General features: G+C 52.3%; 1 protein-coding gene across 3 annotated transcripts; it reads right to left on the bottom strand.

Annotated features, from left to right (window-relative positions):
* Positions 1–26: 26 nt before the first annotated feature.
* LOC101931072 (transmembrane ascorbate-dependent reductase CYB561) lies at positions 27–23,174 on the bottom strand. 3 transcript variants are annotated; one of them, XM_042857162.2, is made up of 7 exons: positions 22,960–23,174; positions 9,162–9,290; positions 6,240–6,474; positions 5,165–5,263; positions 4,733–4,836; positions 4,207–4,364; positions 27–3,217 (listed from the first exon to the last, which is right to left on the bottom strand). In XM_042857162.2, exons 3-7 carry the CDS (start codon positions 6,442–6,444, stop codon positions 3,022–3,024), a joined length of 762 nt encoding a protein of 253 aa, XP_042713096.1. In that variant the 5' UTR covers positions 6,445–6,474; positions 9,162–9,290; positions 22,960–23,174; the 3' UTR covers positions 27–3,021. The 3 variants fall into 3 exon arrangements, with proteins under 3 accessions (XP_042713096.1, XP_005309685.1, XP_023966825.1); XM_005309628.4 differs by lacking the exon at positions 9,162–9,290; XM_024111057.3 differs by lacking the exons at positions 9,162–9,290; positions 22,960–23,174 and adding an exon at positions 19,062–19,465.
* Positions 23,175–27,752: the final 4,578 nt, after the last annotated feature.

The following is a 27,752-nucleotide window of genomic DNA, read 5'->3' as shown; positions in this document are numbered from 1 at the left end:
TAGAAAGACTAGAAAGAGCGGCCCAGGCTAGTTACCAGGATTTATTGACTCAGGTGCAGTACAGTACAGGCGAACAGAGTTCAAACAGAGACTGTTTAGCGCAGCATTTCATTCACATGGTTTTTCCTTACTAGCATTTATGAGCCACCAGCACAATGCGCTGATTGTGGCTCCTTCGACGCGGCTTTAAAGATCATTTGGTTTTAAAACAGCCTAGAAAATATTCGCCCGTGTAAACGTTAGCTGCAGCATTTGGGGTCAGTTCAGGAATATGCATTTGGCAGAGGAGAGGTTTCTGCAGTACAAGAATCTGCTGCAAATGCCCATCGCTGGCAGGCATTTTTCCAGGGGACTTTACACCCTCGGTTTGATACAAGCTTTTTTTTTTTTTTTTTGGCCGTGAGAGATGAGTGCACTGCTGGGAAGGGAAACACGGCCCTAGCAGGGTGTTACTTGTCTGAGCAAACCGTACGGAGTTGGCCAGTTGTTTTTCAGACTAAAGGAACTTGCATCGGTTCTCCTGAGACACAAGATCAGCCCGAACAAGTGGGTGAAACCCTGACTCCACTGAAGTCAGGGGAGAGAGAATTTCAAACACTGGCCAGAATAGTTTTGCACAATTTTTTTCTGCACGCACCACATTTGCTCCCCTTTTCTTCCCACAGTCAGGACAGGGGATGACTGCTGTCTTTCAAAAACCGGGCAGGCGCCCTGGCAGTGTTAGCAAACTCGCAAGCCAGATCTCGCTCACTACAGAAGTTCCAAACGGACGTTTACTTAAATGTGTCTCTGGCAGTGGAAGTAAAATGTGAGCGGAAGTTTTCACAGGGGCCTGGTGATTTTTGGGGGCCCAGCTTGAGTGCTGAGGTAAACAGAGCCAGCATCACTCCAGAGACCCAGCCCCTCTCTGCTCAGCAGGGGGAGTGTGAAAGGGAGGCAGTGGTGGGAGTGGGACAAGCAAACCCTCCGCTCAAGCTTTATCGGGCTCAGGTCACTTTAGGGGAAGGAGTCAGAATCTGCACTGAACAGAGGCTGGGGAAATGTTTACAATGAGAATCAGCAGCCACATGATACTGTTTGTAAACCCAGAAAAAATTTATCTGCTAATTAACAGCTCAGGCAGGGCTGTCAAAGCTCCTCCCCCCAGCAGTTATCTGCTAGAGCCCACCTGTGCCCCAACAACTGGTCTTCTGCATATAAAAGCCAGGGCTGACGGGAAGGGGCCCTGCACTCTCTCTTTCACTCTGTGTGGGACAACTTTGGCTTTCTGCCCAGGGCCCTAATGCCGAGCACGCTTGGCAGAGCCCCTGAAACAGGAGTGGTTTTCAACCTGTGCTCTGTGGCCACCTGGGGGGCTGCAAACTATGGCTAAGGGGGCCATGTCTCCATTTGAAATGCTTTAGGTTGAACACCTGTGTTGTAGAGTGAAGCGATGGTGTTACAAACAAGTTGGCCAGGGTACAGCTGTTATCGCAACACAGCATCCTGGATCACCAGGGAGCTGGGTGTGCACTATTAACAGTCGGGGGGGGGGGGTGCTCGACCACCCATTGAGGAAAGCATGGCTAGAAGGCTCTCAAGCAGCCAAATGGAAACAGGGCGTTAGTCTGCTAATCTCAACCCCATGCACCGTTCAGCCGGGGCAGCCGAGCCTGCCACGCTCTGCGTCCAAAGCTGCATTGGAGAGTGGGGCTAGTCCCTGATTCAGTCAGGCAAGAAGGGAATTTTTCACTTGACCAGAGCTCAAAGAGCCGGGAAGCGATACAGGTGATCAGTGCAAAGACCCTGCAGGGAAGCGAGGCCTTTGCTGCAGTATCACTAGGCACCAGCACGGCCTGTCAACACCTGTAGTCCTGCAGCTGCTTACAGAGACGAGCAAACAAGGGGGTAGATGGGAAAGTTTTGCATTTTAGATGTTAAGAAAAGCCACTGGCAGCTGCCCATGGGTCACTCGTGCAGACAGGGACTGTGCTCCCTGCAGTGAGAGCTGGGGGGAACCAGGCCTTTACTTGAACATAATTTAAAAAAAATTCACTGCCCCTCCAGTCACTAGACCGTCCCAACCCTGCAGTTCTGCTCTGCTCGACATCAGCTGGCTGAAGCAGAATGGAGCTGGGGCGGCCCCGGCGGGAACGAGAGGCACCAGGGATGAGGATTTCTAAAAACACTGATGTTTAGGCTGGGTTTAAGGGGGGGGAGGGGTTATCTTACCCGGGGCAGACAACAGCACATGTACACGCCCCCTCCCACCCCATGCTGACTGATCAGAGATAGGTGCTGCTGCCAGCAGGGGGCTGCAGACTGGTTAGGGCTACACAAATACCAAGTGATCATTAAAAATACCCTAGCCAGAGAGACACCAAAAGCTTTGCATGCAAGTGAGGGCGGGTTTAAAACAAGGGTCCTCGAGGACTGGGTTTGGCTGCCGTGGAGCGTGGTGCTATACCCACCGCTTGGCATTGAGTGAACTCGAGGAGGGAGAAGAAGTCCGTGCAGGCAACTGAAGGAGTGAGCCAGGCCCTGCCCTTCATCCACACTTGAGTTAGATGTGTTAGTGGGCCTCGAGCTAAAGTGCCAGACAGGCTGGGACATGGAAATGCTGCCGTCCTGCTTGAGGGGCGAGGGATCCAACCCCCGCCCAGCAGCTGGGAATGCCCCTGAGCCTGGCACATCCAAAGCCCATCCCCCATGATTTGGGTGGCAGGGGAGTGGCCATGGATGGCGTAAGGGCTCAGTGGGAGAATATGGCACAACCCAGTGTCCCAGAGCAACATGATGCCTATTACCAGGATGGGGCTGGGAGCTGCTGCATTGGCACAGAGCTCCCCTGCAGACAGGGGGTCAAAGCAGATGCCCTCGCGCCAGCTGTATGTGTAACAACCAGCAGGTGGCAGAGAGGTCACAGCAACACCAACACACCAGCAACAGACACCGGAGGGGCTAGTACATGCAGGAGTGAGCAACGACCACAACGTCCACCCCCACCCTGCCTCTGGGGGGAGCTCCCCAGCCAGGGAGCCATCACTGGCTGCTGCTGGGGCTCTCCCCCTTAGTGAGGGTTTTAAAATCCATGGACAGGGCCAGCTCCTCAGCCAGGGGCGGCCGCTTCCACTCGTCCCGCGTCAGGATGTAGCCGATCACCAGGCCAAAGACGATCAGCAGCAGGCCCAGGACGTTGGCCAGGATCCCTTCAGGCACGAACGAGCTGTAGGTGGCCCTGCAGGAGCAGAGAGGGGCTGCGCTGAGAACCAGGGTTCCCTCCGCCAGAGGAGGAAAACGTCTGCCCTGCCACCCATGTGGTTCCCTGGGGTCCAGCCCAGAGCATGGTACCGTGCTTCTCCCACCCACAGCCCAGGAAATGACACCCAATCATCCTGAGCCTGCAGGGGGCGGCCCACAGCCCCCATGGCCCTGGGAGTGTTTCCTCTCCTCTGAGGCCACGGCCAAAGGCAAGAACACATGCTAAGGGTCTGATCGGAGATGGCCCCAAGAAATGCTCTCCAGCCACTTTGCTGCCTGTTCTAACATGGGGGGGGGGGGTCACACTCCCCGTCACAGCGGCAGCATGGGCGAGTGAGCTGCAGAGCCCCAGGGAGCCCAAGCTGCATGTGTTCGAGGTGCTGCGGGGGAGGAGAGGGACAGAGTCTTGCCTGCCGTGGGAAAGGCTCTGAAGTGCATTTGGGGCCTGGGGTTCGCTGACCGTGGACACCACCCCCCTGCACATGCTCGAGGGATCAGTCCAAGAAGGGGGTTGTGTAATTTGCACCCACGTCCATTCTCCCCTTCAGAAACAAGCCTGGAAAACATTTCAATCTACATTTTCTAATGGCAAACGTTCCAGGTGAAAGATTTCCAGCAGCTCCAGTCATTAGGGCCCGTGGCTCACCCCCTGGAGGGGTGGCGCCCCCAGCTGGCCAGGGAAGGCTTTGCTAGCACTGGCCAGGGATTCCTCCGGCTATTTTTGCCACCGAGGCCGTTACCTTTGAGAAAAGTCAGATTTGCCCTCTGAGGGCCTGAACCAGGCCCACGTTTACGAGAGGTGAGCGCCCTCACGCTGAGGGAGGTTCGGTGATAGGACTGAAATCTGGGTCCGGCCGACCCATTCACTCCATTTCCCTGGGAGGTGCCGGCCTGCGGCAAGGGTGCCTTGTTTCTAAGCTCACGGAGGACGCTGTGAATTGCAGCTCAGGTGCTTCCGTCACTTACTGGATACTGAAGAGGAGCAGCTCCTTGATGCCCAGGAGGCAGGTGGCGATGGAGAGAACGAGGAGGAAGACGCCGAAGAAGACGTGCTGTGGTTTGTATCTGCTGCGGAGCGAGAAGGATGCTCCAGGAAACAGGAAGAAGCTGAAGCCCACGAGCCACTGGAGGGGAAGGAGACAGTGCAGAGGGGCTGAAGGGCCCTTTCCCGGCAGAGCCCCGGCTTCCCACGGGGAGTTGGTGTTATTACAACAGGCCTCCGAAATCGGAGCCAATCAGCTCCTGGCCCGGCTAACCCAGGACTGGCGATCGTTGGCTAGTCCAGCCAAGCCCTCCTCAGACGCTGGCACAGCCACAAGCGCCTGCCTGCAGCCAAGGAACAGAGACTGGAGATTCCAAACAAATCTACCAGAGCTGGGGCTCGAACCCGGCATCCTGACCCCCAGCCCCTGCTCTAACCACTGGAGGACTCTGCCTGTCTGACTGCAAGGCAGGTCGGAGCTCTCCCCAAGCGCACCCTCCTCCTCCTCACCTGGATGAAGTAGAGGCTGAAGGCTGCTATTCCACACCAGCTGTGCAGGCTGTACATGTCTGCAAAGCCTTTCTTCCTGTGGTAATCGAACACGGCGATCACCCCTGCAGGGATGGCAGGAGGCGGCCGGTTAGGGCTGGGGCCCATTCGTTAGCCCGTTCGCACCCACACCGCACTCAGGGATCCAGCCTGGACCCGCCACCCAACCCGGCCCGGGGAGCAGAGCCCCAAACCACAGGCACTGACCCTGGGCAGCAAGGGCTCTGCTCTGGGAGCCTTCCTGGGATGATCTTTTCCTTGTAATAGAAGCAGCTGGATTGAAAAGCCGCCCTGGGCAGGATGCCGCTGACCCAACCCAGCGGCCTTAGGGGCATGGGGACGGCCAGGCGGGTCCTTCCGGGTCACCTTTCCACTGGGGCGTCCGAGACTCACCCACAAGGGCGATGAGCAGCGCGAAGGCGTGGAGGAGCCCGTGGAGGATTTTGGCTGAGCGCTTGGTCTCGTTCCTGAAGACCCGGTAAACCAGGAGAGCTGGGGGAGAGAAACGTGCGTGAGGGCAGGGAACAGCCTCCTCGGCTCTGCAGCCCAGAGCAAAGGGAACCTTCCCCAGACCAGGTGGGGTCCCAGGGCCCCGAGGACAGGGAGAATCGGCACTAAAACGAATGCGTCCGAGCTGCTGGAGGGAGGCAGAGGGTGACTCATGCTGACGGGAGCGTTAAGCACTTGCTTGTTCTCCCAACTGCCTTTTCCAAATTGAATTTGCTACAATAAATCTTTTCTTTAAGCCCCAGGGGCTGTCTGGGGGCACCTGCTGATGCACTTTCCCTATCACGGCTCTGTACAGCCGCAATCAGCTCTCTGCCCAAGTGGCCGTCTGGGAGACGATTCCTGCCCCCAGCTCTGCACAATTACATTAGTGTGAAACGCAGCAGGGCACAACGCCGAGCTCCCTGCTAAGTGGTCTGCCTGCCGCGGGTTTGGGCCACGGCAGCTCCACTCCGCGGAGAACGGGAGGCTGCCGTTCGCTGCACTGTCACCAGAGACTGGGGTGGGGGGGATCTGGTAGCATCCTACTCCGGCACCCGAGCAGAACAGAAAATACCTCGTACTGAAGCAACCCGGTGCACAGGGCCAGTGCACCTGTTACCCCAGCTCCAGTCCCCATTGCTAACACCGGGGGACAGGTGTCCCTGTCCTTGGCCAGGTTGGCTACCTGGACCGAGTTACCTTCTTAGCGTCAAAGCCCTAATACTGCTGAACCGCAGCCGAGCAATGGAAGGCATTAAGGTCATGATTCCAAGCCAATTACTCACATGGAAATCAGGAGTCACTCCATTAAGGCTGCACCAGACACACGGAGACTTTCCAGCAAACAGCTGGAGGTATCTGTGTGATCGGGGCAGTGAAGGGGTCATTTCCAGCACAGCTCAGGAGCCTGGCTGAGAGGTAGGGAGCATTTTGAATGCTCTTAGCCCTTCAGCAATTCAGCATCAGGATCCCAGCTTACCATCCCCTTGGAGGAAGACCATGCCAATGACCATGCAGAGAGGGTGGACGTTGAATTGCAGCACGCTTTCCCAAGCAATACCGCCCCGGTACTGGCCCATCCAGGCGCCGGTCATGGCGATCACAGTCAAACCTAACAGCTGAGAGACTGCCATGTACCAGGAGAGCCCTGCTGGGCTCGCAGGCCTGGTGAGACCGTCCTCCATGCCAGGCGAGGCCAGGGACAAAAACTCAAACTGCAAGAACAAGGAGAAAAGTGATTAGCGTGGCAACCCGACGGCATGTGGGAGCACTGGGCTGCCCATAGGGACCAGGGCTGTGAACTCGGCTCAACTTCTACGGAGATCAAACCTCCACGTGGAGCCCTTCTAACTTCAGTGGGGATTAGAAACCAGCTACCAAGACCCATCCCTAGTTTTCAGCCCATCCTGACTCAGAACCAAGTCTCCCCAGAGCTGGATTGCTACTCAGCTTCAGACAGGACCTCTGAATCCTAATCCAGACCCACTCCCAGCTCGAACAGTGCCTGTGGAGCTGGCCAGCCCGGAGCACCTTGCTCTATTCCTCGCCCTCACTAATCTCTGTGCTGGACCTAGGGAAGTGCAGCCCGAACACTGCGTTGTTGGCATGTAGACAGGCAGCACTTGGCTGTTGGATTTAATTGCCTTATTCAACATTTATCTGGAGGGAGACACACCCAGAGGCAGGCAGGCTGGGTACTGTGTCTACACTGCAAAGACAAACCCAGAGCACAGGTCAGTTGACTCCGGCTCGCAGGGCTTGGGCTGCCGGGCTGAAAATAGCAGTGGAGCCCCGTCGCCACAAGCCGGAGTCCATTGTTCCAGGCTCAGCGACTCAGGGCCGTGGGGCTTGATTGCAGTGTAGACGTAGGTCTGGGCTAGGGTTCCCCTGGGGGTGGATTTCCTTTTAAAGAACTAGAAGGGAGAGGAAAGGAGAGGGCCAGAAACAGCTCTGCCAAACTGGCCAGTCAAGTCGTTTTCACTGAGCTTAGTGGCAGCTTTCAGTGTCTCCCCTCATTGGGCAACACTGCTCCAGCCCTGACCTGCCTAGATACAGACAGAAGCTTCCTGGTTTGCCTACAACCAGTCAGGGGCTAATCACAGGACAGGGTTAGCTTGGGGTGTTATAATGATCTCTCAAATCCACACCTGGTGCAACAGGTTTGGCTGGATAATTTAGCACAGGCGGTGGCCACAGTCACGGCTAAGAATTAATAAGATGAACAGACGTCCCTTTCCTTACCCACCACGGGGTCCTTCCCAGAGCCTTCCCTTTAAAAAAATCTCCATTTTATCCTCACTGGGAATACTCAGACCTTCTCTCTCCAGCGGATGCCCCAGTGTGTTATTTATATTATAAATTCTTTGGGGTCAGGAAACCGCTTATTTTTGTTCTGTTTGGACAGCAGCTGGCACAAAGTGGTTCTGGTCCATGACTGGGCTCTTCTGTACTACTGCAGGGAAAGATGTTAACGTGACTCTGGGTTTGTAAAGCATTGTATTAACGGGTCTGACCGGTAGCCAGCTCTTGAGATTTTATCACGAGGCTTGCAATTTGGTGATTTTCTTAAAGGCCAGCTCCTGGAGTCGGGTGTGAGAGAATCACCGCTTTCTTTTACAAAGCAAGTGTGCAGCACACATTGCAGAGAAAAAAAATTGAAACCCTGAACCCTAAAGGTTCAAAAACCAGACAGCAGATAAAGCAAACTTTAAAATAAAAAAAAACGTTAAATGAGGAGATTTAAGCCAGTCCAGGGTGGATAAAAAGCAATAAATTTTTGGCAGGAAAAAAAAAGAAAATAAAAAATTTGGATTAAATTGGATTTTTTATGGTTATTTAAATGATAATAAATTTATCTATTTTTAAAAATAAACCTGTTTAAAACCAAATCTGAGTTTAAATTCAAAATATGTTAAGGCCTAAACTTATTATAATCTCTCAAAACATTTAAATAAAAAATGAAAATGCTGAATCCAGGAACCTCTAGCAAAAACTTTGCGGAAAAGGCGGCTTTTCTAGATAAAAGAAAGAATTGGGGGGGAAACATGTAACTTTTGAGGTCAAGCTTTAGGAATATAGCACAATAGGTCATGTACTGTATTAAGGGCTTGCTCCTATGGGGGACCCAGGGTGTGAGAGACTGACAAAGTCATCACAAGTGTTGGGACCTGGCCTCTGACTCCAGGAGACACCATCATGTATCTCATCAAGTTCAACTTCCAATTTTACAGCTTCCCCCTACCTGAGCTCTGCTTGGCTCAGTTCTCAAATTATGACAACTCCACCCACCCTGGAAACACTCTCCAGCCCAGGGGAAATCACTGATGGGCCCGGTGACAACCAGCCCTTGCTTTGGATGGCGCCAGCACGTCAAGTAAATGGCCTTGCTCTGTCTCCTTGCATGCGTACACAGAGATATAAACAGAGAAATCTATTCCTTTCTCAACTGCCTCCCTCTGTCTCTAAACACATAAAATACTGCAGGGCAACAGGCACGTGGGTTACACGAGCAGACATCTTGGATTGTTGTTAGCTCTGTTTTTCTGGGGTTAGGACCAGGGCAGGGCTGGGCAGTTATGGAACTAGGGAGAAGGAGCAGAGCATGCACCCAGAAAGGAGGAGCAACTCCGGTGTCAAAGCAGGACACTATGGGAAGAAGGGGCAAAATTCTTTGGAGTCCTGCATTTGAGCTCTAACTTTGTAGCTGATAATGTGGACACGTTGGAACAATCTGGATCAGCTGGTGAGTAAACTCATTTTCCCACCATTCTTATGGACCGCCTGGCATGTCTTACTAAGCTAGTAAATGACAGCTTAGATTATTGTGGGCAGTGGTGTTGTAGCCACAGGTCTTGCTAACAGACTGTCATAAATGTGTGTTTTGAGTGGAAAATTTACTTACGAATTTCCAAGTATAAAGGGGATGTTCGTTTGTTGTGGGAGTACTTAATTACATTTTTACTGCTAACGCTGCACTTTGGAAATGACTTTTTGTTGCTCAATATAATGAAACCCCTTAGATGAAGTTTTCCTATGGAAAAGTAAAACTTTATTAGGCATTTATTAATTTTAACACTTGAAAGTGTTTCCCCTCCCCCCCCCCCCGAAGCCGTTTGGAATGTTACTAGAGATAAGGGTTTTAATAGATTTAGCTACAGCCAAGCCTCAATTTACACGGTGGTTATGTTCTTGAACAAACACTGTGCAAATAGAAATCGTGTAAAAAGACACCAAGGGTCTATGGGAAATAAGGGTTTAGGTTCCAGGCTCACAAGATGACCTCCCTAATTTATCCCATACTGTACAGGTTTTATTTAAAAAATGTAATGAAATTTAAACTTGCTACTAACCTTTACTGATATTGAGGATACATTTGATATGATAATGCTGATGTTGTTGAAGTCAGAACTCCGAGGGTTCATCTGGGGTGTCTGGGGAGGCCGGGGAGCCTAGATGCAGGAGGGATGGGGCAGGAGGAATTGGGGCTGCCTCCTCTCACCCCCACCCCAGCAGGCCTCGCAGGGGGCAATGGACAATCTGGCCAGGGGCCCCCGGCGCGCAGCCAGGGAGTAGGGTCAGGGTGCGGGGGCTTGCCTCGCTCTGCCCACCCAGCACTCCAGCCAGGGAACAGGGTCCTGGCGCAGGGGCTCGCCCCATTCCACCTGCCCAGTGCTCCAGCCAGGGAGCGGGGTTGGGGCGCAGGGCTTACCCCATTCCACCTGCCCAGCAAGTCCCCATGCCCCGATCCCGCTCCCCGGCTGAAACACCGGGTGGGCGGAGCAGGACAAGCCCCTGACCCTGCTCCCTGGCTGGAGTGCCAGGGGGGAAGGCAGGCAGGCAGAGCGGGACAAGACCCCACGCCCTGACCCCGCACCCTGGGTCTGTGCCTGGGGTGGGATGGGGGCCCTGACCCGAGTGTCCATTGCCCCCTGCAAGCCTAGCTGGAGGGGATGAGGGAGGCGGCCCCGATCCTTCCTGCCCCATCCCTCCTGTCTCCCCTCCCCCGCCATTGCCTGCCCACCCACCCGAAGTCGGGGCCCCCCCAAGTGTCCCATCCTGGCTACGCCACTGATCTGCACATCTTGACAACCATGCTGCAGCGTGTAAAAGTGAATCCATACCATGTACAAAAATAAAGGGTCACAATTTATTGACCATGCATAACGGGCACTGTGCAAAAAAATACCCTATAAATCGAGGCCCGACTGTAACCATGGTTTTCCTTATAAAAATGGATTTAGAATAATTTTTTTCATTTAAACAGTGGTACAAACAGCTGCAATAGGAGGAATATTTCATTTACAATCGCTATTTTTTTAAGTAGTGCACTGAATAACACTCAATGAATGAGTGACTTTTTTTGCCATTTTGTTCAGTGTCCACCTCAGACATTCGGGGTTCTGAACACACGCCACCATCTGCAATACATACAACTTCAAAGTCATCTGCAGTCCCACCACCAGTGCTGCAGCTACACACGTCAGACAGTAAATTACTTCTATTAAAAAAAAAAATCTTCTTCATCCAATAAATCCATGGCTGAGTTCGTTATCAGGACCAGCAAATTTCAGCAAGAGATTAAAAGATTGCTCAATTCACTTATACAACAGATTCTCCCTTTCATTTTGTTCAGAACAAACTTTTCATTGAATGGTTCGATGGTTACAGGCCGAGCAGACGTTGCTGGAAGGATCCTGGATACCGTGTCTGAGAAGGAAGTTGAACCGCGTGCAAAAAACACTGACAGGAAATTCATTAATCTGAGTCTTGATGGGTGGAGCAGTGTACAGTGCTTGTGTGACAGACATCCCATATTGTGTTATCTAACAGAAACAATACATCACGAAATGCCCATACATCAGAATACTGAAAAGTAGTAACAGAAACAGCTATAACATACTGAACAAAAATTCAAGTGTCAAGTATGTAGCTTTGTCACAATACGGCAAATGCAGCAACGAGGAGAAGAAATCTAGAAGAAGATAATGAAAGAAATGAAACTTAGAACATGTGGGCGCAATTCTCATTTGATGCCTCTTTTAGGCCTGGTCTACACTAGGGGGAGGGATCAATCTAAGATACGCAACTTCAGCTACGAGAATAGCGTAGCTGAAGTCGACGTATCTTAGATCGACTTAGATTGACTTATTTCGCATCCTCGCGGCGCGGGATTGACAGCCGCCGCTCCCCAGTTGACTCCGCTTCCACCTCTCGCCCTGGCGGAGTTCTGGAGTCGACGGGGAGCACGTTTGGGGATCGATTTATCACGTCTAGATGAGACGCGATACATCGATCCCCGATAGATCGATCACTACCCGCCGATCCAGCGGGTAGCGTAGATGTACCCTTTGTCAAAGACTTAAGTACAACTCCAGGAATAAACGAAAATATTGCTGAAATGGCAAAATACTTCCATAACAGCCACTTTGCTTCAGCTTCAAAGAGAAATACAGGAGGATCCAAACTAATTCTCCCCCTAGATGTACGATGGAATTCAGTGGTTGACTGTTTTGAGCTATTTATTAAGAACTGACTTCTTCTGATAACACTGTGAAGACAATCATGACAAAAAATGATGGAACCATCACAACCAAAGTAATCAACATTGGACTAAGGAGAAATGTTGAAGATATGCTGAATGTACTGAAACCTATTTCCATAGCTTGGGACAAATTGCAGAAAGATTGCTGCAGGTATTGCTGATGCTGTTGAAATTTGGAGAGAACTTCAGGAGACATTAAAGAAAAAGACCCAACAACATAAGACCATAATATAAGAACATAGGAACGGCCATACTGGGTTGGACCAAAGGTCCATCTAGCCCAGTATCCTGTCTTCCGACAGTAGCCAAGGCCAGGTGCCCCAGAACAAAGTTAAGCTCCACCTCATTTTCTTGCCAATATTCTCAACCTAAAGCGTCAGGGTAGATGCCTAACTGCTGAAGATGTTGCCAACCATAATAGAGATCAGGACTGGAGGTGACAATTCAAGCAGTACGTGTTTGCTGATGTTGCTTTAAAGACAGCACCACTAAACTGGAAGGCACTAGCTAAGCACCTGGAACCAGAGTTTGTTGAAGGGCTAAACCAGCTTTTGACAGCAGTAGCCTCTTCTGCAGGCATAGAAAAAAATATTTTCTTCATTTGGACTAATTCAGTCAAAGTTGAGAAATCAATTGGGAGTTGAAAATGTAGGAAAACTTTTCTCTCTTCCATCTATGACTAAAAATGGAGGAGGGAGGGGATGAGATCTACTAGTTTTAAAAGTTTGCAGGACAGCCTAAGAAACTTAGGAGACTGTTGTCTCATTTTCAAGAAACATAGGTGAATACGAACTTAAGTTCCAGTCACTTTCACTTATGCAAACTAAAAATTTTCCCAGGCTGATCCGAAATAATCAGTTAATTCACTGACTGCAGTTAATCCCTCTGTTTAAGAAGTCATTCAACTATAAATGAGAAACACGTTTTGATTAGATACATTTGTATTTAAAATATGTAAAGTTGTTTTGTTTAAATAAAAATAAATGTTATGTTGTGTGTGTTTAAATTCCAGTTACCATCAAATGCAAACTTGACACAAATCATGAGCAAAAAGTTAGTACACCAACATATCATTTACTAGATAATTATTTTCTAACATACTAAAAATGTACAGTTACGAATCTGAAAATATGAATCTATATAATTGCTTAAATAAAAGTACCCAATCATAGTGAACCCTCCTAGGTAGCAAAAAGATGTACCAATTCTAGTGTAAAGCCTCTATTTAGCTTTAAAATCAACATGTTTTAATGGTTACTCCACCAGTGAGAATGCACTTCTCTTTAGGATAGAACTGAAAAACAAACAGAAAAATTGATTCCAGTCACTGATTTAAATCGAGGTGTTTAACTTGGTGATTTAAATCAATCCCCCCTGAGCCAACTGAATGATTTTGGGAGCTGGACGCGTGATTTTGGAACACTAGGAGCTGGCGATTCAGGGACAGAGTGAGTCAGCATTAAACAGCAAAACCTTTGCTCACAGGATGCCCTGCTGAAGGGATAGCTCCCAGAACGAGCCCAAGATCTTGATTGTTTTGCTCTCTGCATGGAGCAGATGGTCTTTTTCCAGCACTGGTTCCTCAGCGAAACCCCCAAGGCCTAGTCTCCGCTGGTATTCATGATGGCGTGCCTGGATCTGCATTAAACTTAAAGAGGCAACACTTTGCAATTGGGAAGCAAGAAAACCAGGCAGGGTTTTTAAGACCTACTTAGAATAAGTGAGCGAGATGAGATGGACATACAAGTGCTCTGGGGACGAAATATAACCCTAGACTGGATTCCTGGGAACCAACATCAGACAGAACAGAGCTGTCAACTGCTTGGCATGTGGAGTGCTGGGAGCTGTGGGGGGGGGGGGAGGGGAAGAGTCTCACTCTCTCTCCACCAAAGAAGGGAAAATGGGTGGAGATTACCGCAGCATAGCTACACCTGCACAGTCCCTAGTGTAGACGCGGCCTACGCCGACAGAAGGTGTTTTCCCATCGGTGTAGTAACACCATCTCCCCAAACGGTAGCAGCGAGGTCGATGGAAGCACTCTTCTGTCGACTGCACTGTGTCTACACTGGAGGATTTGTCGGCATAGCGATGTCGGTCGGGGTGCAGTGCAGATGTAACTTTTCCGTGTAGACCAAGCCTCAGTAATTGCTAATGAACAAAAGTCTGACATGCCGCAGCCTCTCTTGGGAGGTAATAGAAACGGGGACAGAGAAAGTGGAGAAACCCAAGGCTTGAACAGCAATAGGTCCGGGGAGCGTGTGAATACTCGTGGTACATGGAATTCTTTAACCTATGGCTAGTAAGCACATATCTGTATGGACAGGGCCTTCATTTATGAAGCAGGGCGTTCGAAGGCTCTAGTGTCTGCCTTCCTCATCCCCAGCCATCCGCCACAGGAGAGGAAGCCAACTCCCTCTGATGCTCTCATCCTCCACCACATACAATTTGGCACGAGCTGTGGCTACTCAAGAGGGGACCAGGGCTGGCAGAGCAGAGATGTTGCACAAGAGGAATGAAGCACGTTGGCAGAGCCAGGTGGCCAGGCCAGGCAATGCCCTCCCTTCCACGTTTATCCAGCAATTGGAAAGCAGTTTTGACTCTCAATTCTGCCCAGGCACCAGAGCAAAGACAACAAATTGCCCACCTGGCACATGATCTATTCCCTAAACCAGCATTAGGGCTACAAATTAACTTCTCTTAGGAGGTGGCAAGTGCTAGCTAGAGTTGCAACACCATTTCTGTTGCATACATAAGATCAGCTTGGAAACTGGTATGTCAGTTCAGAGTCCAGGGCAGAGCGAATGGTGCAAACTGGGAGTCATTTGGTCAAGTGGTTCCTGAAACAGCAGCATTTCCCCCACACCCGCAACCCAATTTTAAATTTTCAACCTTTTTGGGGGGTGGGAAGGCACAGAAATAGAGGGAAGAGCCCCCTGGCAGTATCCGTATGGACCTTATACCACTGGAATGGCTGTTCGATGCTTACTCCACCACCAAATATCCTGAGCCCTGGGGGAAGGAGCAGTGGGTTGGGAGTAAGGAGACCATGAATTCAGTCTTCCCCCAGTTGTTAATGTTTCTGCGCACTTTACCCCAGTTTTTATTGACCCAGCCTGACCTCAGGGACTAGCAGCTATCAGTCTCCCTGTGTTACAGAGAAGATAATGGAGACTGCACAAGGTCACTTTAATTAGACTCCAATAGTGCAGATGCAAACCTCATTGCTAAAGGCTAAGCAAATGAATGGACAAGCGTGTGAAGTCGACATGTTTGCCTCTGTAACAGTGGCTTTACCACATCTTTTTGCTGAAACCAGGAATCCTATTTACTGTCCAAACCACTTGCCAAGTGTCTTGATTCAAGAGATAAACGGGAAGGTCCCGATTCACCCCCCCGCTGCTGACTCATGTGAGGGGCATTACGCTTCCACAAATGGAATTTCTCTTCCACCAGCACAGCTAAGGCTGTGGCTAAGTTTGTTTAAAACCTAGTTGTTGACTCCTCTCTAAAATCCATTTGACAAGAAATCAAACAAGGCTGAAAAGACAGATAAGGGGAGAGGCCTGGCAGAGGTTCTACATGTCATGTCTGGGACCGTCAAGAACAGAACCAACCTGAGCCTGCCACGCTGCCTCTCCACCAGGCACTGTGCACCACCAGGGCCTTCATTCCCCATAGCCTTCCCAGAGGTGGGACTTCAAACCTTACGTACTGTCTCATTGTTTCCTTGTGCTCCCCTGTCTCTCTATATCAGGGGTCGGCAACCTTTCGGAAGTGGTGTGCCGAGTCTTCATTTATTCACTCTAATGTAAGGTTTTGCATGCCAGTAATACATTTTAATGTTTTTAGAAGGTCTCTTTCTAAAAGTCTATAATATATAACTAAACTATTGTTGTATGTAAAGTAAATAAGGGTTTTAAAATGTTTAAGAAGCTCCATTTAAAATTTAAATTTAAATGCAGAGCCCCCTCGGAGCAGTGGCCAGGACCCAGGTAGTGCGAGTGCCACTGAAAATCAGCTCGCATGCCGCCTCCGGCATGCATGCCATAGGTTGCCTACCCCTGCTCTATATCCATCTGTTGTGTCTTGTCTTATACTAGATTGTTAGCTCTTTGGGGCAGAGCCATCTTTTCCCCTAATCATAGATTATTATTAGGGTTGGAAGGGACCTCAGGAGATCATCTAGTCCAACCCCCTGCTCAAAGCAGGATCAATCCCCAACTAAATCTCCAAATGGCCCCCTCAAGGATTGAACTCACAACCCTGGGTTTAGCAGGCCAACGCTCAAACCGTGCTGCATTTGGTTGATAGATCACACCGAACGGCCTTTCCTTTGTGTGCCCAATTTCACAAGCACAATGCAAGAGCTAAAGATGCACTAAGGAATTTTCTCTTTGCAGGTTAGGGAAGCATTTCCCACCACTGGAGGAGGACAGGGCAAGGTGTTGGTGTCTCAACATTAGTGGTCTCTCTTTTCATGTCACACAAACGTTCTTTTGGAAAACAGGTCACTATGTGCTAGCTCCCAGCGCGGGGTTTCGAAGTCTCTCCATTTGGAAGGGTCCAGGAGCAGCGGGCAGCATTGTTAATTCTACCTTGAAGTTTCTGGGTAAGTGGCAGAGGCAGATTAAAGACGCCAGTTGAAACAGGGGAGATTTATTAAGAACACGCACACTTCACTCCTAGCCAGAGCTGCAGGCCTTATTGGATCAGACCTGATAAGTGGATTAAGACAACTGGCTTATTCTATTAGATTGCACTGAAAATGCCAGCTTGGGTGCATGTGGCGCTTGCAGCCTGAGGGCAGAAGAGGCTCTGGAAGGGACATTAGGAATCAAAAAGCAGACGAGTTTCAAGGCAAGCAGCAGGCACTGTCCCTTTGGGAATATTAAGGGACTGGGTCATAGGGCTCCTCTCTCTCAGCCAAAGGGAGGCACCTCTATTCCCACACATCTCCAGGGGCAGGGAGGGGAAACCCGACACATTTGCAAACCAGCTAACAGCACTTTCCTCGTGAACGTGGAGTGGGGACATCAAGGCACCCATCAGTGCTGGGACGAGAGCTCTTCGCCAAGGGAAATCCCGCCCCTAGCCAAGAGGCAAGGGGGAGGAGAAGGAAGAGCTGCAGCTCCCTCCTCCAACCCCATAACCTCAGAGGCAGCCCCAAAATTCCTAGCCCTACATTAAGCCACCGTGTGGACAAATGGCCATTTGTCCATCCACAGTGCAAGATGGCTGGGGGTTAGTCAGCCCCCCCTAGAAACAAAGAGCCTTGGAAAGCTGTGTACAAATACCATTTGCGGTTTTCCTCTCTCCAGTCCCCACACCAGTCTGCTGCACCAGGATGGATCAGAACCTGACAAGCAGACACCAGAACATCACCAGCTGTTTTTAGGGCACAGAATCCAGGTGCCTCCTGCAGAGCTCACTTGTCATCCCAGGTACGGCGGGAGTTCACCGCAAGGGTTGTTACCAAGCTGGGAAAGAGCAGGACATGGTGGTGGTGGCAGGAGAAATTCCCACCACCATGACAGAACTTAGATGGCCCTGGCGGTGCGTGTGGCTGTACCAGGCCTTCCTCTCCCAGGGGCTGGGCATCAAACCATAGAAAGGTTCACGGCAGGCAAAAAAGATGGATGCAGACAGAAAAAGGCACTAGGAAACATTACGGGCAGCAAAGCACACAACCTGGCCTGAGACATTAACCCCTTACAGGTATAAGGGGGAATAATTCTACCAGAACTTAACAGTGCATTGCTATAATCGTAAAACGGCCTTCAGAAGCCTCACGTGAGGCTGGCTTAGAGGCTAATGAGGCAGCCTGGAGGTGGATCCAGCTATAACTGTTTTGACTTGATATTCTGTGTTCTGCCCCTTAACAACCAGATTTTCCGAAGACCTCAGCTCCTATCTAGGTCCCATTAGAAGCGTCCCGATTTACGGGATTGCTCAGCATGCTGGCTGCGGAGCAAACAGGCCATCGGTGTCAATGGGGGCTGAGCCCTTTTAGAACATGGTCCTAGTTGTGGGTGCTGTGACGTGGAAATCTGGCCCTTACCAGCTAAGGGATTCCTGGTCTTCAGAGAACAGCTGACCACACAATAGCTGGACAGACTGTCACAGAGGAAGGAAACACTCATCATCTGCTCTGATGTAGACGTTGCTTTTGTTCTCTTAAATCTAAAATAAAGGTCACTCTGACTTAACTACCCATCTGCTCTTCATGCCTGGAGAAACATAACCTGCTGTAGGGCCAGGGCATCAGAACAGCTACCCTGAAACAGAACTCAATCCAGACGAAGACTAACTTGATAGCATGAGGGGAGAACAGAGACATGTGTTCTCTTCTGTTCAGGGTCCCCTCGAACTGGTATCACAGGGACATTTTCTATTGAGGAGGGAAAAAACCCTTCACAATATTATTGCAAAGGTTAAGATTTTGTCAGCATTCTTTTTAGTAAAAGTCACGGGCAATAAACAAAAATTCACAGAAGCCCGTGACCAGTCCGTGACTTTTACAAAAATTATGGGGGGAGAGACTGATGGGGGAGGATTGAAGCCCAACCCCCCTGGGGTGCGGGAGGAGCACGAGCCCCACTGCAGGCAGCTGAGGGCCCTGGGGCCACTGCCGGCTGACCGCTCTGGCCCTGCCACCTTGGGGCTGAAGCAGAAAATGTCACGGAGGTCTCTGAAAGTCACAGAATCTGTGACTGTGACAATCTTATCCTTAATTGATGCCATAAGCAATAAGAGAGTCTCTCTCCATCCCCACCCACCTAACCAGCAATGGAAACACCCAGTGCAGGTCAGACCCTCTGTCACTGCAGCACTAAGGATTTAAACGCCAGCTCTTCTCACGTCCAAGCCAGGGCCCCCTCACCCCAGTCCCCCCAATCCTTCTATCACTCAGCTGCTGTTTGCTTCCATTGAACAGCTCAAGCAGCTCCCAATGGGACGCACAAGGCACCAGGTGAGGATAGAAACTAGGAGGGGACCATAACTTAAAAGAAAAACCAAGACATGCATCTGGAGCTGCTACCTCTCCCCCACAGTCTAATGGGTGGACGTACTCCACCCCAAATAAATACACTTCTGCTGGAAAATACAGATCAGTCACAAGTCACAAAAGCTCAGTATCAAGATCCCATAGAGGTAGCCCTGCTACGGGGGCTGGCCAGTGCTGCTAGTCAGAGCCCCACCCCGCACTCCCAAAATTAAAGCCTACAGAGTTAGTGCTAAACTAGTCAGAATAAGACTCACCTGGACTCCTAGACAGTCAGTCCACACCCCACTTCAGTCTCGAACAGCAGCGAGAACAGCCTCTCTGTGATTCAGTATCATCTGCCAAGTGACAGCTGCTCACCCAGTGCTCTCAGCTGTGCCTGATGTTTCAGGCTAGGTTAATCACCTCCTGACAATCAGCCTCAGCTAAACTGGTAACACCTGAAGCAAGATCCCCAATGAAGCTATGCATGCTGGGAAACAGACGCCCAGAAGCAATTAACCCATTCCGCTTCACAAGGCAGTTGCCTTGACACTGCAAACAGGAGCACAAGACATTAGTGCCAATTCTCAGCTCCCGGGCATTTAGCCACTGAAGCAAGCCCCCCATGGGCACAGGAAACAAGTGAGACACACGTCCTGTCGGAGCCTTGAAATAAAGCATCTGACCAAAAAAAAAAAAAACCAATGCAACCATTCTAAAAAGAGGTTTCAGAGTAGCAGCCGTGTTAGTCTATATCCGCAAAAAGAACAGGAGTACTTGTGGCACCTTAGAGACTAACACATTTATTAGAGCATAAGCTTTCGTGGGCTATAGCCCACTTCTTCGGATGCATATAGAGTGGAACATATATTGAGGAGATATATATACACACATACAGAGAGCATATATATATCTCCTCAATATATGTGCCACTCTATATGCATCCGAAGAAGTGGGCAGTAGCCCACGATAGCTTATGCTCTAATAAATGTGTTAGTCTCTAAGGTGCCACAAGTACTCCTGTTCTTTTATTCTAAAAAGAGTTTTTACAGCTGGTAATTTAACAGAATCAGAAAGTTCGAGGTAGAATAACGCTATCTGACTGTCCAGTCTATCTGCAGGAGTCAGTGCAGGATTGGTCTCTCCGGGGCATCTTCTAATCCCTTGTCTAGTTTTTAAAGACCCAATAATGGGGCTTCATCCTTTTCAGTTGAAGACTGTTGCACAGTCAAATACAGCTCACACGCTGGAGCTTGTTATACCCCAATATTCAGCCTATGATTTTCCTTGATTTCATCCTATTACTTCTAGCTAAACCTCAGGTTACTACACAAAGCAATTCCCTCCCTCCTTGGCCTTAACAGTCTGCAAATATTTGCAGAGTGTTATATCCTTCCTTAGTCATCACTAACCAAGCTATACAACACCCAGCTGGAATTTTTACAGCTAGATTTTCACAAGAGCTCATACATCAGATGCACGCTGGGTGCTGAGTTGTTGTTAAAACCTCCTAGCCATATGTGGCACAGTGGGTGCTGGGCACTTTTACAGATCGGACAACTAAGTCAGCAAACAAGGGACCAGCACTTCTGGAAATTCAGTCCTGAGTGTGGAGGCTGAGCCCTGGGAACTCTAGCCCATGGCTAAAAATTTCCTTATAAATCAAACCCTTCAGGTCAGGTCAGTTGCTGTTCTCTGAACGCCCTCCAGTGTCAATACTGTTCTGGTAACTCAGTGCCCAAAGCAGAATGCAATATTCTAGGTGGGGGTGCACCTTGCAGAGAAGAACTCTTACCTCCCTGCTCTGTGAATGCAGTGTCTCTTTTAGGAATTTATCTGCCCCCCATTACCACAGCATACAAGTGCCCACAATCTTTAATGCAGTTAATCCTCACACATCCCTAGGCGATAGGGAAGTGCTCTTATCCTCAGCTTTACAGATTGGGAACTGAGGCACAGAGGCACTAAATGACATGCCCAAGGTCACACCAGAAGTATGTGACAGAGCAGGGTCCTGGGCTAGTGCCCTAACCACTGTGCTATCTGCAGTCCAGAATTACACATCCCATTGCAAACTCCTGTCTAACATACTGCCCACTCTTGCCCCTAGATCTAGTTCTTCATTACAGCTGCCTGGGTATTTCTCTCACACTGAACACGTGTTTCAGATCATTTTCCAAGTTGGACCTCATTTGGTTTGATCTTATAGAACCCTGTGAGTGGTGGCTGATGGAAAAGTCCAGTTACTTGGGGCACCCCCACCTGGAAGTGAGGTCTGCCTAGCATATCTTATGGAAATAAGAAATCTATACGGGAATGTGAATCTTTTCAAGAACCAAGTGTCAATAAACTCCCCAACCAAACCCAAGGGAAGGGAGGTTAAGAGAAAAGAAGGCTATTTAAAGTTTGCTAAATAAACAGTTTTGGGGCAATTGTTACAGGCTTGTAGAAACTCTGCAGAAAAGAGAGAAACAATCCAGTCCGCCTGGGGAAACATTCTCCGCTCTTCAGTTTCTTCAAGTGCTTGTGATGCAATAATGAAATTATTGCCAACAAATGGAAGCATAAGGCAGCTGGATATGAGAATACAAAGGACAGGGTGGGTGGTACCTGGCTTAAGGTCCTGTCTAAAGGTCCCTGCCCTCTTGTCCCATCATATGACTACATGCATCTCTCAGACATCACACAGCTTCAGCACTGACTGACAGAAGGGTCCATCTGCTGACCAGGAAATGGAGCAGAGAAAAAAGGCCTGTCATCAGTCAACTGAGGGACCAATCCTGTTCCGCTAGCAGGTGCAAAACACTCATTTTTTTTGGCACAGGACCGGCCCTTGTAAAGCCAGACACATTCAGGAGGGAGGGAGCAGGTTACAGGACAGCACCACGCCTTGAGAAAGGCAAGTGAGAGGCAGTGGATCCTCTCTGCTAAAACACTGGCCCCACCTTTCCCCTCCTTCCCACAGACAGGCCTGTTCAAACCCAGAACAGAACAAGAGGTGCACTGCAAACCCACAGGAACTAAGGCACAGAGCCCAGCTTCACTAGAACGACCGCAAAAGTCTCACACAGTTCCTACCAGTCCATCACTCCCCGGTAGCACTGTTCAGACAGACTAGACGTGGCGCTGTGCCGTGGCATGTGAAAGCAGGGCACTGAACTGCACCCCACTTGTGCCATCAGCCTTAATGCAGCTGCCGAATGCATTTCCCCCACTAATGCATTCATGGGGTCGGGATTGGCTATGTGCCTCTTCTGGGTGTGGAGCGTCTCTGGCCATGCCAGCCTGAATCCCCTGGCCCGTTAGAAGCCTAAGCACTGGCATGCCAGCTACCCCCCTACACAGGAGCCCCCCATCCTGTGCCCAATTACACCTTGCATGCTGGGGCCTCCAGACCCTACCCCAAAAATCTTGCCACTATTAAGCATTCGCTTTCCCCCACACTTAGTGCTATGAGTTCAAAACCTCCAGGGGGGCTCAAACAAATGATCCAGGTATTTGCTGTTCCCAGAACCTCACCCTGGCAGGCTGGCACGGGATGGTGCCCGCCACAGAGAGTTTCTGTGGGTCAATCAGGGTTTAGTGCAGGAGACGCTGGATACTTGAGAGCTCTGTATGCTCCCAGCCTCCCCCACGTCGGGCGAACAGCATCAGAGCAAGGACACCCCTGAGCACCAAGACACCCTCAGCCTGGCCCAGGAGACAGGGGCCTGAGCAGCCAGAATCCTGCCTGGGGCGTAGCTCTCGGGACCGGAGCCGGAGCAGTGAACGCCCGGAGAGCTCAGCTGGGGGCTAGAGACATGGGGATGGGGGGGGGGGGAATCTAGGGCTCAGAGGCACCAACCCAGGGGGGGGCGTGGGGGGATCTCTCACCCCTTGGGGATCAGAAACACCGACCCCAGAATGGGGGGGCGGGGTCTCAACCTTTGCGGCTCAGAGGCACCGATCCCAGGACGGGGGGGGGGATTGATCCCTTGGGGCTCAGAGGCACGGACCCCAGGACGGGGGGGGGGATTGATCCCTTGGGGCTCAGAGGCACCGACCCCAGGACGGGGGGGGGGTCTCAGCTTGCGGGAGGACCCCACGCCCCTCACGCCCAGACGCTACGGCGATGGGCGCAGTGGAAGACCCCAGCCGGGCTCTGACACAGCGGGCGCGGGCCCCCGCTCCTACCTGCGGCGTCGGGCTCAGGCCGCGGCCCGGCGGGGTGAGGAGCCGGTGGCCCGTGTGGTGTCAGCGCCGCCGGACAGGGCCGGGCCGGCGCTTCCTGCTCCCCGGGAGCGGGCCCAGGGCCGCGGCGTTGCCACGGCAACGGACACGCTGACTGGCTGCGCTGCTGACGCCCGGGGCGGGGGCAGGTACCTGGGCCGTGACGCCACCGGGCCCGACTCGCGCGGGGGGGGGGGGGGGGGTAGGAGCGTGTCACCCTCCGTGGGCGGGGGAGGGGCTGGAGCGTGCAAACAGGAAGGGGGCGGGGCGGGGCAGGTGAGTGTGTTGGGCGGGAGGAGTGTGCACCTGTAGGGGGAGGGGCTGGAGTGTGCACGTGAGTAACGGGGGAGGGGGCAGAGCTCCCGTGCAGGACTGGCAGGGGCTGTTCCCCCCCCCAAAGCTAACAGCCGGGGGCGGGCCTCCACCCCCCCCCCGTGCCCTCAGTCTCCTGTCTGCCCCCACTCAGCTACCCGCACTGTGTCCCCCCCGTGCCCCCTGTCTGCCCCCACTGAGCTACCCCCACTGTGTCCCCCCCGTGCCCCCTGTCTGCCCCCACTCAGCTACCCGCACTGTGTCCCCCCCCGTGCCCCCTATCTGCCCCCACTCAGCTACCCCCACTGTGTCCCCCCCCCGTGTCCCCAGTCTCCTGTCTGCCCCCACTCAGCTACCCCCACTGTGTCCCCCCCGTGTCCCCAGTCTCCTGTCTGCCCCCACTCAGCTACCCCCACTGTGTCCCCCCCCGCCTCCTGTCTGCCCCCACTCAGGTCCCCCACAGTGCCCCCCCCGTACCCGCAGCCTCCTGTCTGCCCCCACTCAGCTACCCCCATTGTGCCCCCCCGCCTCCTGTCTGCCCCCACTCATCTCCCCCACGGTGCCCTCCCCATTCCCCCCGCCTCCTGTCTGCCCCCACTCAGCTACCCCCATTGTGCCCCCAGCCTGCTGTCTGCCCTCACTCAGCTCCCCCCATTGTGTCCCCCCGTGCCCCCTGTCTGCCCCCACTCAGCTACCCGCACTATGTCCCCCCCGTACCCCCAGCCTCCTGTCTGCCACCACTCAGCTCCCCCCAGTGTGTCCCCCCCTCTGTTCCCCCAGCCTCCTGTCTGCCCCCACTCAGCTACCCCCACTGTGTCCCCCCTGCCTCCTGTCTGCCCCCACTCAGCTTCCCCATTGTCCCCCCCCGTGCCCCCAGCCTCCTGTCTGCCCTCACTCAGCTACCCCCATTGTCCCCCCGTGCCCCCAGCCTCCTGTCTGCCCCCACTCAGCTCCCCCCATTGTGTCCCCCCCTCTGTTCCCCCAGCCTCCTGTCTGCCCCCACTCAGCTACCCCCACTGTGTCCCCCCTGCCTCCTGTCTGCCCCCACTCAGCTACCCCCCACGGTGACCCCAACCTCCCACTGTATCCCAACCTCCTTTCTGCCCCCCATTGTACCCCCTGCCTTCTGTCTGCCCCCACTGCACCCCCCCGGCCCTCACTGCACTCCTTGCCCTCCCTCCACCCCGGCTCCACTTCCTGTGCCCCCAGCCCTCCATCCAGACCCTGCCATTGCCAGTTTTGTGCAGCTCCATGGGTGATGTCATGCAAATTATGTTGAGCTAATCTGCATACTTGTAAATAACATAAACTCTAGTGCCTGGTCAGCACACCCTGCTCCAAGCATTGGCCAACGGGTGCTAGATTGGGCTGGCTGGGTGAGAAGCTGGAGGCTGTTTGATGAGATGTCTGTGTGGAAAACTGAGTGGGTATGGGTGGCATGCCTGAGGGTGTAGATGGATGCTAGAGGGGAGTGGCTGGGGACAGGCTGGGGACACTACTCCCCCCTCCACACCTTGCCCCAGATGCTGCCACCACTACCTCCAGCTGTTCTTTCCCTGTTCCTATCCAGGAGGAGGATTTGAGGGAAGGTAGGCAGAGGGGCTGCCCACAACCCCCAGAAGCTGGGAGGAGCCATTGCAGGCCCAGAGAGGAAGCATGGTCTAGTGGTCAAGGTGTTGGCCTGGGAGACCCTCCTTCCACCATGGAGCAGGCTTGGGAGAGGCCGCACACTTGGAGGGAGAAAGGAATGCAGCCACCTTCGCTTTCCTCTCCTGGTTCTCCCAGGGGCTGAGCATCCACCCTCACAGCTATTTGGCTGCTTTCAGGAGGGAGAGCAAGGAGGAACTTTTAAAGCACTGCTGGCTTTCAGCCCTCCGGAGGACACCTCCTGTTGTTTCTGCCCCTCCGTCGATTATAGTCCCGCGTAGGGGGCCCTGGATAGAAGCGTGAGGGGGGCTGGGGCTTGAAGGGCTTTCTCTGGGATGCTGGCGTGTGAATTCCCAGAGACTTGAGGGTTGCTCGTTTGCTTTTTGCCACCCCAAGTGGCGAAGTGGAAAAAAAAAAAAAGCGCCTATTGGCGGCACTTCAGCAGCAACTCAATCGTGCTGCTCCATTCTTCGGCGGCAAATTCGGCAGCGGGTCCTTCTCCCCCTCACTTCCTCTTTGGCGGCAGCTCAAAAAGGAAGAGAGGGACTGAGGGACCCGCCGCCAAATTGCTGCCGAAGACCCGGACATGCCACCCCTTTCTATTGGCCGCCCCAAGCACCTGCTTCCTTCACTGGTGCCTGGAGCCGGCCCTGGCAGTCTCGAGTCCATCTTGTCAGCGAACAGCCCCACACCGTCAAATGGAAGGTCCTGTATTGTATTCTGACCTCTACCGGGAGTCCCGAGACCTGTAGCCATGAGCTACGTCTCATTGTAATGGCAATAGCCATAGTCCGAGTCGGCGGAGTCCAAGCAGGTTGGAGGGAGGTTCTAGCCACCACTCTGCCCTCCTCTAGGACTGCAACAAATTCCTGTCGTGACTCCGACCGGAGCAGTTCCTGAAACTTGGAGAGGATGTTTCAAGAATTGTACACATAGAGGATAAGTACCGCCTGCTGCTTGGAAATTCGAAGCTGGAGCCCCCCGGTCAAGTATACCTTTCGACTGAAGAGGTCCAGCTTCTTGGCTTCCATATTTTTAGAGGCGGGCCCTGGTTGCCCCCGACGCTCCCTGTGGTTTGCTGCATCCACCACCAAGGTCCCCGGTTGGGATGGGTGAAGAGATGCTCATACCCTCTTTGTGGAACGAAGTAACGCCTCTCTACACCCATGGCTGTAGGTGGTATAAAGGCTGTGGTGTGCCAGAGCATCTTTGTGGTGTTTTGTATAGTTTTTATAAGTGGCACTGCCATGCTGGAGGGACCCTCCAGGGCAAGTATTTCGAGCATTGGGTCCGAGTCCTCCACAACCTCCTCAGTTTGCATATTGAGGTTCTGGGCCACCCTCCTAAGGAGGTCCTGGTAGGCTTTTATGTCCGTTGCCGGGAAGGATGTAATAGTGCCCGCTACTGCCTCGTCCGGCAAGGAAGAAGATGAGGCTCGTGGTGGGACAGGGAACCTGCCCCTCTGGTTCCCTGGTGATGTGCTCTGGGACATCCACCGCTGCTGCGACTGGTGGTGCGGGAGCCGCAGGTGTTGGCAGCTCTGACAATGCATCCGATCCAGGAGGCCCGGGGTCTGAACCCCGTGGTGTGTCCTCGGGAGCCCTGGATGTGTCAGGGGCGACTGACGTTGCAGAGGGGGGGCATGGGCAATGGAAACTACTGATGCCGCCCTGGTACTATGCCCTTGGGCCTGGTGATAGGCCCCGTGTTTCCAAAAGGGCCATTGTACCGGGCCCTGTCACTGGGGCACCTAGGACCCCATCAGTACCGAGGGGTCCTCTGCTCTACAGTGCCGAAACCGGTGCCGGGATCTTGAGCGGTACCGGCTGTGTCGGGACACAAACAGCTCCGCCTCGGACTCAGAGGAATAGTCCGAGCCCAACCAGGGCGGGGTGGACCCCAATGGTGCCGGGGAGCGGTACCGAGGCGATGGGGAATGCCGCCGCATCATGTTGGGCTTGCACCAGAACACAAAGAGAATTAGGAAAATCTCACTACAACCAAATCAACTCCAAAGCTCTCTGCGAGTGATGGCCGTGCTTCTGCCCCAAAGGAACAGAGAGAAGAGGCAGGAAAGTGTTATTGGATTGATTTCCTTAGTCAGAACCTACTTGTTTTGGCAACCACACTCCTGAGTCCGTTATTAGAGGAATAGGGCAATTGCTGTGTGCGCCCACAGACAGGGCACTAGACTATGACTCAGGAGACTTGGTTCTAGTGAAAACAGAATCCACCAAGTGAACTTATGTATCAAAAGTGAGGCTTTGCTACTGACCCGCTGTGTGACCCTGCTCAAATCCCTTCACCTCTCTTCCCCTCCCACCCTTTGCCCGTTTAGACTGTAAGCACTTTGGGGAAAGGACCGTCTCTGTGCCCTGATCTCTGTTGGGGCCGCTACAAATGACCATAATGCAATGAATAGCTCTGTGAAAGAGTCACTGGGCCCACTGGTGGAATCAGTGAAGCTGAACGCACTTACACCAGGGCTGGGGCTGGCTAATCGTGAGTCTGACTTTTGATACATAAGTTCACTTGGTGGTTTCTGTTTTCACTAGAAGTAAAGGCTCATGACCTAAGGGCAGGACCAGCTGCTATTTCACCACCAGGGAGGTTCTGAAGAACCGTGTGCCCCCTCGTGACCAAAATGGACAACTGCATCTATCAATTCTGACACTCTACTGTCCTCAGAATATAACCACTAAAAGCCAAAACATTCCATCCCGTTGTGAAGACTGCCCTGCCGCCTGGAATCTAAACATTCCCTTTGGATAAACCATCCCTTGGGCCCACAGCAGAGC

The sequence above is a fragment of the Chrysemys picta genome, chromosome 24 (genome assembly GCF_011386835.1).
Source record: "Chrysemys picta bellii isolate R12L10 chromosome 24, ASM1138683v2, whole genome shotgun sequence".
Taxonomy (NCBI): domain Eukaryota; kingdom Metazoa; phylum Chordata; order Testudines; family Emydidae; genus Chrysemys; species Chrysemys picta.
Note: the sequence above shows the minus strand (reverse complement) of the source record. Positions and strands in the feature narration are given on the sequence as shown.